Source organism: Oncorhynchus masou, chromosome 5, assembly GCF_036934945.1.
Source record: "Oncorhynchus masou masou isolate Uvic2021 chromosome 5, UVic_Omas_1.1, whole genome shotgun sequence".
Lineage (NCBI taxonomy): Eukaryota > Metazoa > Chordata > Actinopteri > Salmoniformes > Salmonidae > Oncorhynchus > Oncorhynchus masou.
In genome coordinates this window covers 80786330-80804138 of record NC_088216.1, presented here as the reverse complement: position 1 = coordinate 80804138, position 17809 = coordinate 80786330, and the positions used below count along the sequence as shown (strand labels likewise).

The window sequence follows — 17809 nt, the reverse complement described above, 5'->3', positions numbered from 1 at the left end:
AAAGGCAATGCAGTTGTGATTTAGTTGGGTCTGGAGTTTTCCCTGTTCATCACGGCCCAGTTTTCAAAAGTTGTCTGATCGGATTAAATGGAAAGGAGAATCGGCGTATCATTGACTTGAATGGGGACACCCGTTCTATATCTATGCATTTTTAAATATTTTGTTAAACATCCTGGGGGGTGACAGGGTAGCCTAGTGGCCTAGCCTAGTGGTTAAAGCATAGTGGTTAGAGTGTTGGACTAGCAACCAGAAGGTTGCAAGTTCAAACCCCCGAGCTGACAAGGTACAGATCTGTCATTCTGCCCCTGAACAGGCAGTTAACCCACTGTTCCTAGGCCATCTTAACTGACTTGCCTGGTTAAACAAAGGTAAAATAAAAAAATAAAAATAAAAACTAGGCAAATCAGTTAAGAACAAGTTCTTATTTACAATGAAGGCCTACTCCTGCCAAACCCGAACAACTCTGGCCCAATTGTTCACAGCCAGATGGGATTCGCCTTGGAATCAAACCAGGGACTGTAGTGACACCTCTTTCATGGAGATACAGTGCCTTAAGACCGCCGCACCACTCGAGAGCCCTATCTGTTCGCCCCAAATACGATCAGATAACTTTAGAAAAACTGGGCGCAGGAGTTTTTTCCTCACCTGGTGACCTGACTGGGAAGAACTCCACATGTCGAGAGCAGAATGTTCACTATAAAACTAAACTAACCCAAAGGGCACAAAGTGACTGTCAGGTTTCCAAAGCCAATCTAGGAAAACATACTTCTTAGATTTGAGGTGATATGTTTACTATGATCGAACCATCTCATTTTTGGGAGATGTACGGCATGAAAACTATGATTAGATGGGAACGTGATGCATGGCGAATCTGTGTGTAGACTAATTACTGGGAACATTAACCGTCATCTTTTAATTACAAGGTTTCGTCATGTAAAAAAAACAACCTATGAGCCCACTGTAAACACCCTGTAAATACTACCACATGACAAGGTCAACACACGCAGGAGGGTCTGCGTTTCCAGATTACCACATGACCAAAACAGAGGTGGTTCGGTGAACCATGCTCGTCTTATGATCCTTACCTAAGACTTGAAGACGTGCAACCTCAGGCAACTGCTAGAGAGAGAACAGAATAGAAGACTTGTGCTTCAGTCTGAAGATCCTCATGCAGATTGAAACTTTCCGTACTCTGAATCTGTATATTGGACTTCGAAAACACCATAAATTCAACATAGAAAACTGTTTTTCTTCTGTCCTCTGTGTTGGACATGAATTTGGAGGACTTCCCTAACTCTCTTTCGCTCTCTAAACTGGAGCTCCATCACCTGGCCATCAGGCCCTGAGGAAAAAATCTTGGAGCAACTGTCAACTTGGCTTTTTCACTTCTGTCTGATTTAAAAACTGCTAAAAGCTTCCATTGCCAGGAGTTCACAGTTGAAAGTCCATTGTGTCAGCGTTGTTGAAGGAGACATATATATATCTGTCTGCTGAGTACTGCTGTCATTTTAAAAGATGGTGTGGGGAAATTAGGCTATGGGGAACATTTGCAAGTTCAATTTAAACACCACCCTGATGAAGGATGTTACTGAGAGAAAGATACACATATATAGAGGTAGAGATTAGTGTGGAGAGAAATAGAGAGAGAGAGACAGAAAGGGAGGGGCAATGTGAGACAATCCTCTGTTTCCTGACCTCTCTCACTGTACCTGGGACTGGAAAGGAAAGCCTGCTGACCCCCCCCCCCACCACTCACATCTGTTTCCTGAGCATTGGGTACATTGCAAGAACATTCCGGTGTCCAGTTTTCTGAAGGTTAGGAGAATATTCCATCAACGTCCCACCAAGCGTGCACAGGACATGTTGTTCTCAGAACATAAGATATTCATATTCTAGACACGTTTCATGAGAACGTTACAAGAACGTTTCTGTGCATCAGTTGTCATGACATCGCCTTTTGGTTCCAAAGAAATGTTCTCCCTCCCCCCAAAAAATGCTAACACACATCACGCCTTGTTACTGTTGCCAAGGCTCTTTTTGTCTGTTGACAAGGGATACTCACACACAAACATGATTACATTGTGCATGTTCATTCATACAGTAATTATTATTCAAAAAGTTTTCACCTGGGATTTAAACTCACAACCTCTGGGTTAATGGCATTCAGCTCTTCCTGATATGCCACAATTTCTGTGTCAGTTATCAATTAATTTGACTATCCTCTCATCATTGATTTAATTTACTTAATTCAACAATTTAAGGGCTTTCTGTATAGTTGTCTAATTTTGGTGGGGCATATTACATTTTTTTACTCATGAATCACAGTGTGTGTACATTTTCACCCTGTATCTATTAAATGGCTATTCTGTATAGGCCCACATCGGATCACCCTGTATCTATTAAATGGCTATTCTGTATAGGCCCACATCGGATCACCCTGTATCTATTAAATGGCTATTCTGTATAGGCCCACATTGGATCACCCTGTATCTATTAAATGGCTGTTCTGTATAGGCCCACATTGGATCACCCTGTATCTATTAAATGGCTATTCTGTATAGGCCCACATCGGATCACCCTGTTACAGAGAGTAACAACCAGAGGAGAGTGCAATGATTGGTTCACAATGGGTGGTGCCCGGTCTGCCCACCAATACCATGAGAGAACAGAGAGTGACAACCAGAGGAGAGTGCAATGATTGGTTCACAATGGGTGGTGCCCGGTCTGCCCACCAATAACATGAGAGAACAGAGAGTGACAACCAGAGGAGAGTGCAATGATTGGTTCACAATGGGTGGTGCCCGGTCTGCCCACCAATAACATGAGAGAACAGAGAGTGACAACCAGAGGAGAGTGCAATGATTGGTTCACAATGGGTGGTGCCCGGTCTGCCCACCAATACCATGAGAGAACAGAGAGTAACAACCAGAGGAGAGTGCAATGATTGGTTCACAATGGGTGGTGCCCGGTCTGCCCACCAATACCATGAGAGAACAGAGAGTGACAACCAGAGGAGAGTGCAATGATTGGTTCACAATGGGTGGTGCCCGGTCTGCCCACCAATACCATGAGAGAACAGAGAGTAACAACCAGAGGAGAGTGCAATGCGGAGCTGGTAAGAATTAATACGTGCACACACACATACACATGAACACACGGCACGCACACACTACCTGAAACAGTAAGGCCTTATCTCTCACTCTCTGATAACAGCTGGTGTCTCCTCTCCTAGCACCTAGCAACTACTGCTGTGTGTGCACAACTTTCTCACACACACCATTTCCTATCAGTAGGCTGGCTGAGACTTTACAGCTTTACAGCATCACTGTGAGTGGATGGTAAATACATGATGTTAACCAGGTATAATATACTATATTACTATAGTACCATATAATATACTATATTACTATAGTACTATATAATATACTATATTACTATAGTACTATATAATATACTATATTACTATAGTACTATATAATATACTATATTACTATAGTACTATATAATATACTATATTACTATAGTACTATATAATATACTATATTATATACTATATTATACTATATTACTATAGTACTATATAATATACTATATCACTATAGTACTATATAATATACTATATTACTATAGTACTATATAATATACTATATTACTATAGTACCATATAATATACTATATTACTATAGTACTATATAATATACTATATCACTATAGTACTATATAATATACTATATTACTATAGTACTATATAATATACTATATTACTATAGTACTATATAATATACTATATTACTATAGTACCATATAATATACTATATTACTATAGTACCATATAATATACTATATTACTATAGTACTATATAATATACTATATTACTATAGTACTATATAATATACTATATTACTATAGTACCATATAATATACTATATTACTATAGTACCATATAACATACTATATTACTGCTTTGGCAGAGCCTATCACACTCAAATAATTGTCTCAAAATGTGATCCAGTTGAGTGAATACACACACAGCTGTTTACCAGCGAAAGTTGTACGGCTTGTTAACCAACTTGTTAACCAACTTGTTAACCAAGGAGACAAGCAAACACACAAGGAAGCACAGATAACACAGCTTCAAGTTCCTAGTCTATTAAATACATATAAAGATTAAAGAGTGACTGCACTTCCTGATTTGGCCTGGTTTTAGATTTGGTTCATCACTAAAATATTAGCAGCCACGAATGAATTCAAACGTGAGTTGGTTTTGCAGGTGTGGCTTGATGTTGGTGTCTCTTGTTTGTGTTTGACGGTGGGTTGAGTTACACAACTTATTTTGACAATTAGCTTTAACCGGCTGGTGTGCGACCTTGGAAAAATGTATTTAAATATATTTTTGTTGCGAAATGTATTTCCTTGTTGCAAAATGTATTTCACAACAAAGCCTGCTTCACTCATGCTGCCAAACATAGCCTCGTAAAACTGACTATCCTACTGATCCTTGACTTCGGCAATGTCATTTACAAATTACCCTCCAACACTCAGCAAATTGGATGCAGTCTATCACAGTGCAATCCATTTTGTCACCTAAGCCCCATATACTACCCACCACTGCGACCTGTATGCTTTCGTTGGCTGGTCCGTGCTACATATTTGTCGCCAAACCCACTGGCTCCAGGTCATCTATAAGTCTTTGCTAGGTATAGCTCCGCCTTTCCTTACAGTTCTCTGCTGCCAATGACTGGAACGAATTGCAAAAATCACTGAAGTTGGAGACTTATATCTCCCTCACTAACTTTAAGCGCCAGCTGTCAGAGCAGCTTACCGATTGCTGCAGCTGTACACAGCCCATCTGTAAATAGCACATCCAGCCAACTACCTACCTCTTCTCCATATTTGTTTTTGTTTTTGTTTATCTGCTCTTTTGCACACCAGTATTTCTACTTGCACATCCTCATCTGCACATATATCACTCCAGTGTAAATTGCTAAAATGTATTTACTTCGCCACTATTGGCCTATTTATTGCCTTAACTCCTTACTTCATTTGCACACACTGTATACAGATTTTTCTATTGTGTTATTGACTGTATGTTTGTTTATTCCATGTGTAACTCTGTGTTGTTGTTTTTGTCGCACTGCTTTGCTTTATCTTGGCCAGGTCGCAGTTGTAAATGAGAACTTGTTCTCAACTGGCCTAACTGGTTAAATAAAGGTGAAATAAAATAAATAAAATAAAATAGTTAGGGACTGTCAATAAATTGCACAATGTAAATGAGACAATACTTTTATGTTGCACACCTTTTAGTTCTCTCATTAAATGCTTTCAATATTTGTAAATTAATATCTACAATTTATAGCTGGTTTGAGGTTAAGTCAATGACATTTGGAGCTATAGGAATTGTCCTATATTGTTCCATGTACATTGTGTAAATTACAGATGGTCCCTAACTAGCCCTATATGGATATCCAATGTCAACCTCAATCTACCACAGTGTTACGATTGTGTCACGTGCAGCTGCACTACAATTTGACGATTACTTGTGTGCTGTCTACTGTCGGCATGTGGTAAGGATTGAAACAAACCAAACATTCATTTATGTTGTGATGCAGTCACGACCACAAGTCTCACAAAACTCAGTGTTGGATGAGACTGACTGTCACGTTCTGACCTTTATTTCCTTTGTTTTGTCTTTATTTAGTATGGTCAGGGCGTGAGTTGGGTGGGCAGTCTACACTGACTTTCTGTCTGAAATGATCCTATTTACACTTTGTAGTCATTTTGGACAGTAGATAAATGTTTCTGACTCATATCGATGCCATATAGACCGTTTTCTAAATTAGCAGTTGGTTTTTAGGGGCAGCTGCTCTTTAAATGAATAATGTAACTTTCTAGTTGCAGGAGAGAGAGTTCTCACAGATATGGACACTGCAGGGCAAAGGCAGATACGGAGACATCTGTATTCAACATGGTGACAGCACATGTACTGTAGTAATGTACCATAGTGGGCAGGGAGGGACGGATTCACACTGCCCACAGCTCCCCTCTTTAACTGCTAGGAGGGCCAGCCCATGATATATCATTGACGCACCACAATGTTTTCTCAGTACTCCTCTGCCTCCATTTTCCTATGGGAACACAGTATTGACTCACATATGGTTCAAGCCCAAAGGACAAACCCAATTCGAATGAGCTAACACATAGTCATATAATAATATATCAATACCATAGTAATACATAGTAAATAAGACACTTATCAACTGAAGAAATACATAGTATACAACATGCTGTGTACTTGCTGTCCTTTTAATGGGCAGTTAATCTCTTCCCAGTGGTGGAAAAAGTACCCAATTTTAATACTTGTGTAAAAGTAAAGATATGTTAATAGAAAATGATTCAAGTAAAAATGAAATTCTCCCAGTAAAATACTACTTGAGCAAAAGTCTAAAAGTATATGGTTTAAAATATAGTTAAAATATCAAAAGTAAAAGTATATACTATAAATCATTTCAAATTCCTTATTAAGCAAATCAGAAATACGGATAGCCTTGGGCACACTCCAACACTGATATCATTTACAAATGGAGCATTCGTGTTTAGTGAGACCACCAGATCAGAGGCCCGAGTGGCAAATTGGTCTAAGGCACTGCATTTCAGTGCTCGAGGCGTCACTATAGACCCAAGTTTGATCCAGGGCTGTATCACAACAGGCCGTGATCGGGAGTCCCATAGGGCGGCGCACAATTTGCCCAGCGTCGTCCGGGTTAGGGGAGGGTTTGGCCAGGTTAGGCCGTCAATGTAAAATTAGAATTTGTTCTTAACTGACTTGCTTAGTTAAATAAAAAAAAGTGCTCTCTTGATAAGTGTGTGAATCCGACAATTTTCCTGTCCTGCTAAGCATTCTAAATGTACTTTTGGGCGTCAGGGAAAATGTAAGGAGTAAAAAGTATATATTTTCCTTAGGAATGTAGTGGAGTAAAAGTAAAAGTTGCCAAAAATATAAATAGCAAAGTACAGATATCCCAAAAAACGACTTAAGTAGTACTTTAAAGTATTGTACATCACTGTCTGTTCCTCATTTAGGACTATAGGGCGTAGTTTAACCTTGCCTCTTTGACTGTTTGAACTTTCAATAGCATCTCAACCTCAACTAGAGAAGAAGAGGTGTAACAGTAACTGCAAAAAGAATCTCCCTGTCTTTCCCCTGAAGAATAGCTTTGTCCACTGGAACATTTTTAGACTTTTGGGGGGGGGGGGGGGAATTAAAAAATATAGAGAGATTGTTTGTAAAGAGAAGAATAGAGTGGAATATTACTAAACGTTATTAGCAGGGATACAGTTCCCACGCTACTAAACATACAGCTACCCTCTGCCCTGAGAGAGAGCGGTAGAGGGGGTAGAGCGGGAGGGAGAGAGGGTAGAGAGGGAGGGAGGGAGAGAGGGTAGAGGGAGGGAGGGAGAGAGGGTAGAGAGGGAGGGAGAGAGGGAGGGTAGAGAGGGAGGGAGGGAGAGAGGGTAGAGAGGGAGGGAGAGGGGAGGGTAGAGAGGGAGGAAGGAGAGAGGGTAGAGAGGGAGGGAGAGAGGGTAGAGAGGGAGGGAGAGAGGGTAGAGAGGGGGAGGGAGAGGGTAGAGAGGGAGGGAGGGTAGAGAGGGAGGGAGAGAGAGTAGAGAGGGAGGGAGGGAGAGAGAGGGGGTAGAGAGGGAGGGAGAGAGAGAGGGTAGAGAGGGAGGGAGAGAGGGTAGAGAGGGAGGGAGAGAGGGAGGGTAGAGAGGGAGGGAAGGAGAGAGGGTAGAGAGGGAGGGAGAGGGGTAGAGAGGGAGGGAGAGAGAGGGGTAGAGAGGGAGGGAGGGAGAGAGAGGGGGTAGAGAGGGAGGGAGGGAGAGAGGGAGGGAGGGAGAGAGGGTAGAGAGGGAGGGAGAGAGAGAGGGAGGGAGGGAGAGAGGGTAGAGAGGGAGGGAGGGAGAGAGGGGGGTAGAGAGGGAGGGAGGGAGAGAGGGTAGAGAGGGAGGGAGGGAGAGAGGGTAGAGAGGGAGGGAGAGAGGGAGGGAGGGAGAGAGGGTAGAGAGGGAGGGAGGGAGAGAGAGGGGGTAGAGAGGGAGGGATGGTAGATAGGGAGGGAGAGAGGGGGAGATGGTAGATAGGGAGGGAGAGAGGGAGAGATGGTAGATAGGGAGGGAGAGAGGGGAGAGAGGGTAGAGAGAGAGAGAGAGAGAGAGAAAGGGAGAGACGGTAGATAGGGAGGGAGAGAGGGGAGAGTCAGAGGCAGGGAAATGGATGGGAGTGGTAACCATGAAAGCTCCCAACAACTTTCCAGTCCTCTGGAGGAGCTTTCCAGCAGCACTCTGTCTGCGATTCCCACCACCACTCTGCAATCAGGCCTCTGCACAAAATCTACCATTACCTCACTGGCCATGCTGAACTCAGGGAGTGTGTGAACTCATGTGTGTGAGGAAAAGACAGGAAACTTTCTAATCGACACTGTGGCAAATAGACAAATATAGAGAAAAACCATATACAGTAGGTAGAGACTGACTGAACTGAGGGAAGCCTGACAGAAACTACTAACATAGGCAGAAAACACAGGGAAGGGCTCTCGTTGGCCATGAACGTGTGAAAGGGAGAAAAAGAGAGAGAGGGACAGATAGAGAGAGAAAGAGAGAGAGAGAGACAGATAGAGAGAGAAAGAGAGAGAGAGAGAGATAGAGAGAGAAAGAGAGAGATGATGAATAGAAAGAGAGAGAACAAGGACCCGGAGAGGGTAGAGAGGGAGTGAGAGAGAGAGGGTAGAGAGGGAGGGAGAGAGGGTAGAGAGGGAGGGAGAGAGGGTAGAGGGAGGGAGAGAGAGAGAGGGGTAGAGAGGGAGGGAGAGAGGGTAGAGAGGGAGGGAGAGAGGGTAGAGAGGGAGGGAGAGAGGGTAGAGAGGGAGGGAGAGAGGGTAGAGAGGGAGGGAGAGAGGGTAGAGATAGCCCCAACCTCAGAGAAGCAATGCGGCCGTCAGTCCATGTCAAAAGATGATTTATTCTGCCACATTGAAAGGGGATTAGGTTGGGGATTAGGGTTGAGCATACTGGTCCTCTGGTACTCTCCCTTGCCCTCTCTCCCTCTCTCATCAAAAGTAGTGCACTATGTACAGTAGGGAATAGTGTGCCAATTGGTATGCATGCTTGGGTTCACCCACTTCTGTGTTCACATCCAAAACGCTGACCTGTTCAGTTCACCCCATGTGTTCACATCCAAAACTCTGACCTCTTCACTTCAATCCATGTGTTCACAGACAAAAACCTGATTTGCCAGCTCCCACATACCACACAAATCCTGGTATGCACAAGCCTGAGACACTGTGTAGACAACCAGGGTACTACTACAACTCAACTGTGGCCTCAATAGTTGAGGCCTTAACACCTGCTGATTAAAAAGATGCGGCATGTGAAAATGAAAGCCGGCCGCCTCGTCTGTCATCATGGCTTTTGACTGAATGTTGAAATGTAGATGTTTATAATACCAACTGAGCGTAGCCAGTGAAATATTCCCATTTCTCAGTCAAAAACAACATGTTAAAGTGTATGAATGGCAGAGATGGATGAGAACTCTCAAACGGTTCCTTTAAAGCTCCTTTCTGTCCACGTGTGACAATAGTCCTATGTACATGGGTGAGAGAGAATAGAACAGAAACAATACTAAGAAGTGGAACAAATGAAACTGTGAAGAAGATTTCAAACTGCCAGGCTGTAGCTGGGATTCCTGAAAGTTGCGACAAAACCAGCCTCAAAGAGACAGCAGCATTCCAACACCTGGATGATGTTTGCTCTCCTGAAGACCATGAATGGGAGGCCAAAGATGTGACAAAACATTACAAGTACCAGAGGCCACCAGTATCTGACCCTGAGGACTGACTCTGCTGGTAGACAGAAAGGCACACACAGTAAATCACAGACAACTGGGGAAACTTCAGTCATCAGCTACAGTAGAATTAGAAGTAGGTTCCTACAGTTGGCCACTTGAACTCTTAGTGACCTCATTACGAGCCCATTCTGACATCATGCAGGTCGATATGTGAGAGATTGAATATAGAAATGACAAAATTGTCTTGGCAATGCTTTCCTGAATTGACAAATGAAGCTGTGTGTATGTGGGATAAAGGTTGTATAATTATAAACTTCATCATCATCATCTTTACCCATATCCACCACCACCACACAAACTGAGTTAAAATATAGGCTACAGTTGGTCATAGAAACTACCTACTGACTATACTCTACAATATCATGCAAATAACATTATTGTGTCACTCAGGTTCAGGTTTTTACCTTTATTTTACTTGGCAAATCAGTTAAGAACAAAATGTTATTTTCAATGACGGTCTAGGAACAGTGGGTTTACTACCTGTTCAGGGGCAGAATGACTGATTTGTACCTTGTCAGCTCAGAGATTCGAACTTGCAATCTTTTGGTTACTAGTCCAACGCTATAACCACTAGGCTACCCTGCTGCCCCGTCATGTTTTATGATGATTAAGTTCATGATTTAGACCCTGTTAACAGTTTATTGAACCTGGATGTCATAAGGTGAATTCACCAATTTGTAAGTCGCTCTGGATAAGAGCGTCTGCCAAATGACTTAAATGTAATGTAATGTAAATGAACCTCCATTCTACCCCACACACTGTATCCCATACAATGTCGCCCAAGAAATATAACAAATAAACCACAACATGTTTGTCGTTGGTGTTGACTATATTTATGGAAATTATGGCAAGTCTGATTGGTTGAGTTTGAGTTCAAATAGAAAGACATCTTACCCTGAAACGTCTTTGTTTCCATCGCTTGTTTGCATGTGATTAGATTTCTTCCACTGTAATGTATCCCCAAAAAACTAAAACGTTTTTCGAACGAGGAAACAAGTAATCTATAATCGTCTCGTCATACATAGACTGTCAACTCCAAACAGTCCCGGTTAAAAAAATAATAAACTACTTTTCCCGCTTATAATAATGAAAAAGTTTCACTTTGAATCCCCAATATTTACATACATAACGTATCGCCCTTGAAATAGTCGAGCTTTGTTTTTAACCATCAGGTGTTACACTTCTTTTTTTCTGTGCCTACGGTTGTTTCACTCATTGGTGCCTCACGGAACACAGATTCTGGTCCACTGTGCAGTTGTATAGCGGCTCCAAGCACCGCCCATAAACACTGCATGTTTGTGTGTGTGACCAAAGTGGTTTTTTTTTACAGCGAGATAATACAGTACAGTGCACACCATGGGAAATTACAATAGTAAATAATAGCCTACAGGAAGTGTAGTCATCGGTGTGATTTCCAATCCGCTCTTTACACCAATGTTCTCTTTTCAATAGTACATTATATTCACCACTGGAAGCTAATCTACACCATCTAAAAAGGAAGATTATTAATGGTTAATACACGTTCCATATTGCTACTGAATTTAAGCGTGACTGTCAGTCCTAATGAAAGCCATAATGTTTATAATAGACAAACATGTGACTTAATTTGTAGGTTGGAGGAAATATGTATAGCTTTTACAAAGGTTTACTTCTATCCCAAACATTATGATATGTGACAGTTACTGAAACACGCAATAATAGGATACATTGCATCATAAGTGTATCTTAACCTGGACCTTGGATTTACAATACACGTCCAAGTGCACTTGGCCCAGAGCGACAGTCACCTCTGCCGAGTCCCGGCTTTAACAAAGCGAATATCGATTTGAACTCCTCCTCCACATTCACTGGTTTGGTTGAGCAGTGCACAAGAAAGAACCTCCACCGATAGTTGTTTTTCATCTGTTCAAGACCGGTATGTAGGGTAGCGATCATCAACGAGATTTAGCCACCGGACGATTTTTTTCTTGCGCGGATTTTCGGGGAGCCGGAAGATAATTAGAAATAATATGTAGACTGCAAATTGACCGCAAGAAGACCAAACATATTTGACTAAAAAACATAAAAAACAACCGTGCTGACATTTTTCGAAGAAAAAAATGTATAAATAATAGCAGGTGTTCCTAATGTTTTCTACACTCAGTGTAATATACATATATATTTATTGCTCAGATAACTTGAAGTGCCAAATAAAACCACTGCCAGTTAGGGAACCCTGATTTAGGGGATCTAGTTTCAAGCGTTTCTTTAACACCTGCTACCTACGTTTATATGTATTGTACAGCGAAATCAGTTGCTCACTCAATTGGTCTACCACTTCAAATAGCACTTCAACTGGGAACATATCAAATACACTTATCTGTTTCCAAATAAAAACGTGTAAATGATATTGTAACAGATTGTGATCTTCATGTTTAGTTTTTGAGCAGGAAAAAACATTTCGTTTTGTGGAGCCATCATTCCAAGTCCCATCTCCTTGAACTGGTTGTCTGAGGCTAGAATCAAAGTTGTAAATAATACAAATAAACTTTATTTCAATTTATGTTTATGTCCTACGTTAGAGTACTATAAAACAGTATGTCATGTAGAAAAAAAACGAAGAATTTAAAAACTATACAAAACTGGAATAAAACAGATTTTATTTAACTACTTTTGCATATTTACAAAGCCCTGTAAAAAAATGACTGGCACTGAAACCCTTGACCGTTTACACGTTTTGTTATGTTACAGCCTTATTCTAAAATTGATTAAATTGTTTTTTCCCCCTCATCAAATCTACACACAATACCCCATAATGCCAAAGCAAAAATAGGTTTTTAGAAAATGGTCCAAATGTATAAAAAAATATATTTATCACATTCAGAACCTTTACTCAGTACTTTGTTGAAACACATTTGTCAGCGATTACAGCCTTGAGTTTTCTTGGGTATGACACTACAAGCTTGGCACACCTGTATTTGGGAAGTTTCTCCCATTCTCCTCTGCAGATCCTATCAAGCCCTTTCAGGTTGGATGGGGAGTGTCGCTGCACATCTATTTTCAGGTCTCTCCAGAGATGTTCGATCAGTGCTGCAGACAAGGTTGTCCTTCTGGAAAGTTCTCCCATCTCCACAGATTAACTCTGGAGCTCTGTCAGAGTGACCATTGGGTTCTTGGTCACCTCCCTGACCAAGGCCCTTCTCCCCTGATTGCTCAGTTTGGCCAGGCTGCCTGCTCTAAGCCTCGAGGTGGTTTCAAACTGCTTCCATTTAAGAATGATGGAGGCCACTCTGTTCTTGGGGACCTTCAATGCTTCCCCAGGTCTGTTCCTAGACACAATCCTGTCTCAGAGCTCTATGGACAATTCCTTTGACCTCTTGGCTTCGTTTTTGCTCTGACATGCACTGTCAACTGTGGGACCTTATATAGACAGTTGTGTGCCTTTCCACATCATGTCCAAGCAATTAAATTTACCACAGGTAGACTCCAATGAAGTTGTAGAAACATCTCAAGGATGGTCAATGGAAACAGGATGCACCGGAGCTCAATTTAGAGTCTCATAATAGCAAAGGGGCTAAATACTTATGTAAATAAGGTATTTCTGTTTTTGTTTTTTTTTCTATACATTTTCAAACATTTCTAAAAACCTGTTTTCACTTTGTCATTACGGGGTATTGTGTGTAGATTGATGACCACATTTGTTAATTTAATAAATATTTGAATACGGCTGTAACTTGAACAAAATGGGGGAAAAGTCGAGGGGTCTGAATACTTTCCGAATGCACCGTATATATAAGACTGAATTCGATTTTTCTCTTTAAGAGTTGAATAACAGTATATTTCCCAAGTTTCAAATAAAGACATTTAGTTTATGAAATTGCTCCTAAAATGGACACCCCTGTCCACTCCTCTGATGGAGACAAAAAAAATGCAGAACTGCTGGTGTCAAATATATGATCAAATAGTGTGGGTACTCCTGGGAGGGTGACCATATTACCACAACACCGGCTTTCTCCAAGCTCTGATGCTGCTGACGCTCATTAGTAGTCTACCAAGATTGCTAACTGCCTGCTACTCAGCACTCGATTGTCCCTCTAATCACTCTGACATCAATGCAAATGTAATCAAAAATGTAATCAAACACTTCATGAGAGCCCATGAGCTCCTGTTGTGCAACATTTCTATAGGCTATGAAATTACACGAGAAAACAGAGGAGGATCCCATCAGCCTTCTATAGGCTAGGCCTACTATATTTATTTCTCATTATCATTTATTTTGCTTATCTTTACCACAGTATAGTCTACCTGGCTGGCATGAAAATAAACCGCACGGGGAAAAGAGTCCTCCATTCACTATTTAAGTGCATAGATGACATGTATTTTTTTCCCGCTGACCCTGTTTCCATACAGGTGCATGATAATGATCCATTCTAAATCAAAACACATTTCACAGATATATTATTTAGTATATGTAAAGACAAGATTAAATCAAGAATAGTCTGATGGGTGAAAATATTAGCTAAATCACTAATATTGATAGGCTGATATTGAAAGAAACAATTCTTTTTTTTGTGAATTTTTCTAATCATAGTCACACACCTCATGTAGCCTAGCCCATAGGTCTATATGTTTTGATAAGGTTTTTATCACATCTAAAGTGGCCAAATATTTTCTTAAAATGAAGTACATTAATCTGCTTTACAAGGGGGGTAGAGCCTAACTGGCATACATACTTAAGCAGCACGTGAGTCTCAAGTTTGGGGAAGAAAAATTTCAGCATAAAAATGCACCTTTATAATAAAAGCATTACATGCATAATAGCATTTTTGATAATGGCCTACTGCCATGTGTGCATTGCTGCGCTTATAATGTGATGAAATAGCCTAATAGTTTATCACATTTTAAGACAAACGTTCCGATCTGTTGCTTCAGTCTCATCGTGTAAAAAAGCTTTTTAATGCTAGTGATTGTAATAATAATTTGGGATCTATCACATCCCACAACTGTCCCAGACTATGTTTGGAATATTTATTTCCCGCAAAGAATAGAATAAGTCAACTTTTGTACTATGGGGGATAGTAGATTGACATAGGCTAGTGGTTTTGCTGTTCATTAGGTCTACTCATCTTGTTGGTTGACAAAAAGTAAATTTGGGCTCTTCTTCCAATATATTCAATATGTACGTTGGAATTGGATAAGGAGTTGTGTTCCCAAAGTGTCGCTCTTCACTTGTAGCTTGTGAGAACGACCTGAGCCATGTGAGTGAGGGGTGCTTCGAAGTATGTAGCTATCAGGGAGAAAGGAACAACGGGTACTGGCCACCAAACGCACAACTTGTTTTAGGGTGCATCGGCCACACAAAGGGGATGCCCCTGGGAAATTTGAGGCATTGTCAAGTGCTTGTCAAATTGTGAATGAGAGACTGATGAAGTGTGTAGACAACAGCCAGCGCAAAAAAAGCAGAGCACATGCCTTTCAAGCAACTTTTTTCAAATGATCATTAGTCTCATCATGCAGCCTTACAATGTATTAAAAATCAAAACATATAGCCCAACGTTTGTTGAACAACTAAAGTTACATTATTAATTTTAAATTAAGCATATAGGAGTATCTATTTGTTTGTTAACTGCTCAAAACAGAATACCACATGTGCACACCCCTCAAATCATTTGGAGAAAACATCCTTTATATTTTATTCAGCTTTGTTCAATTGTATTCTTCATAATATAAAATAATGCCACGGAATTCTAACCAAATTTTGTCCGCTAAATTAACTATTGTAGCCAACAGCCACATGGCACTGCCAGATCAGTACCTAACATGAGGACAACTCAGAGTATGCAATTCAGTTCTTCTGAAATAGACTACATTAGCTTCACCATCATGTTTCTTTAGACCTGTCTAAAATAATAATGGATTTTTTTGTGAAGGTGTTGGCTTTATTACATGGATTTAATAGACTTTTTTAAATGTAGATGATCCAAATGTCTGCATCAGTGGCTTGTAGGCAATATGTGGAAACCAGGAGATGCTAAATGTGTTTATGTTAATTGACGGTCAATTACCGTGAGACCGACAGTTATTTGCTTGACAATCACCGGCTGACGAGATGTCATGAACTGCCACAGCCCTAGTGAGCATACACAGCCCTAGTGAGCATACACAGCCCTAGGTACTCCCAATATATCTGATCTCTTACACAATAATTGTCAAACCTTTTCTATTAGTAAAACAAATTGGTGTGAAAACTACATAAAAAAAACAAGTAAATGTTTTGACACAATAATTTCAGCACCTTGTATCCTTAAAAAGTAATTTCATATTTCATAATTTTCAATAAATTAGAATGAAGTAACAAACCAATGTTCTCTCACTTAAAAGAGCATGTGGTCATCACCACTGGCTCACGGAACTGTCCCAGTTAGAAACACACTACATCTGGTGTTGAAGTCGCAGACTTTTTGTTCAAGCCCAGCACTAACACACCTCATTCAAGTAATCTAGGGTTGATGATTATTAGAGGAGTTGAAGCAGATGTGTTAGTGAACTAGTAACCTGGTATGGGATGTTTTAAAGGGAAGATCTGGCCTAGTCTAAAATAAACACATTTAGAAGACTTAACAAATACAGGACAGCGATGCAAAACAACATACAACCATTTGATTAAATAACGCCTTGCCTTCACACAACTTAGAACGTTCACAAAACCCTCTGTGTTCTAAAACAATGACATCAACATTCCTCAGTGTTCTATCAGCCACAAGTCCACAGAGATTCTAAAGCGGATGACATCACTGACATCCATGGGCTTGGTTACCGTACACTGTTCATTTGGGATTCAATGTTTTAGATAGCTAGTACAACTCAGGATGATGGTCTGTATCAAGGCAGTGTCTCTGAAGGCAGTAAAGTGTCATTATGCGTGTCCAGGTAATGTAAAGTTGTTGTTCCGTTCACTACAAGGGAGGAACAGGAACAGGAGGGAGCCCCAGTCCTTCAGACTGCTTTAGATGGTGTTGGTGGAGCTCAGCTTTACAGATGGTTGCCATGGCGCAGCGCAGAGAGCTGACAGCAGGTGGCTCCTCATCACCTGAAGACACACAAGATGAAGAGATATTCAGCAACTTCTGGAGGCACAACAAACATAATTCAACACAAATGACGTCACTTTAGCAACAGGCCATGGGCACTTTAGCAACAGTACTTTAAAATACAATTTATTAGTAGCACAGCTGTTTCAACTAATCAAGGGCTTGATGATTCGTTGAACATGTTGATTTCAGGTGTGCTGAAACAAAGAAAGGGGTGGGAATTAGTAACTTTTTCCATTTCCACCCCTGAATACTCCCAGTCGGTATTAGATAGAACGTCACGGTCTCCACCCGCCCGTTGGTGAAAACAACCGGTGGTTACCTAGGTTACTCCATTGGCTCACAGCAAAAACCTTTTTCAAACACACTTGTTTTGTTGTCTTCTTGTTTCAGTCAATAACAAAACTATATTTAAGAAAAGTCCAACATGTCATAAGATTACTTTTCAACATTGCCTGCTCCCGAGTGTTCTCACTCCTTATAAAAACATAATATTGCCCCTTTTCATGATGGTGATAGCAGCCACATGAGTGAGTGAGGCTCCATCTCCCTACTTGGGAGCGTTGCGAACCGTAGGTCAGGATAACAACAAAGCAGCTTTTCAGCACATCTTGTTTTTTCTTTAATATATATCTTTTACAATGGGGGTCAATGGGAAAGAATGTTTGTTTTCCCCAATTTGTGGGCGAGGGGAATTGATTCTTATGAATATGGACACGGTGTATAAAACAATTCTGTGTAACGACCAGGAGTGGTTTGAGAAACTCTGTTAGGATGTCAGTCTGACTGACTCATCAGACTGAATCATCTCCGATTCAAATTAGATGACTCATTGTC

The 17809-nt window shown here is 40.8% G+C and overlaps 2 protein-coding genes across 3 annotated transcripts in view; both read right to left on the bottom strand.

The window, feature by feature from the left end:
- The window catches only part of arhgef3 (Rho guanine nucleotide exchange factor (GEF) 3), a 116574-nt gene extending 105429 nt beyond the window's left edge, over positions 1-11145 (bottom strand). The window contains exon 1 of the mRNA XM_064966959.1: positions 10797-11145. Within this exon, the coding sequence (XP_064823031.1) occupies positions 10797-10831 (35 nt within the window). The 5' untranslated portion in view covers positions 10832-11145. The remainder of the gene's footprint in view (positions 1-10796) is intronic.
- Positions 11146-14095: 2950 nt separating this feature from the next.
- il17rd (interleukin 17 receptor D) overlaps positions 14096-17809 on the bottom strand; it is a 60924-nt gene continuing 57210 nt past the window's right edge. For both annotated transcript variants that reach the window (XM_064966956.1, XM_064966958.1), the window contains exon 14: positions 14096-16971. In XM_064966956.1, coding sequence (XP_064823028.1) covers positions 16838-16971 — 134 coding nt within the window. In that variant the 3' untranslated portion in view covers positions 14096-16837. The remainder of the gene's footprint in view (positions 16972-17809) is intronic.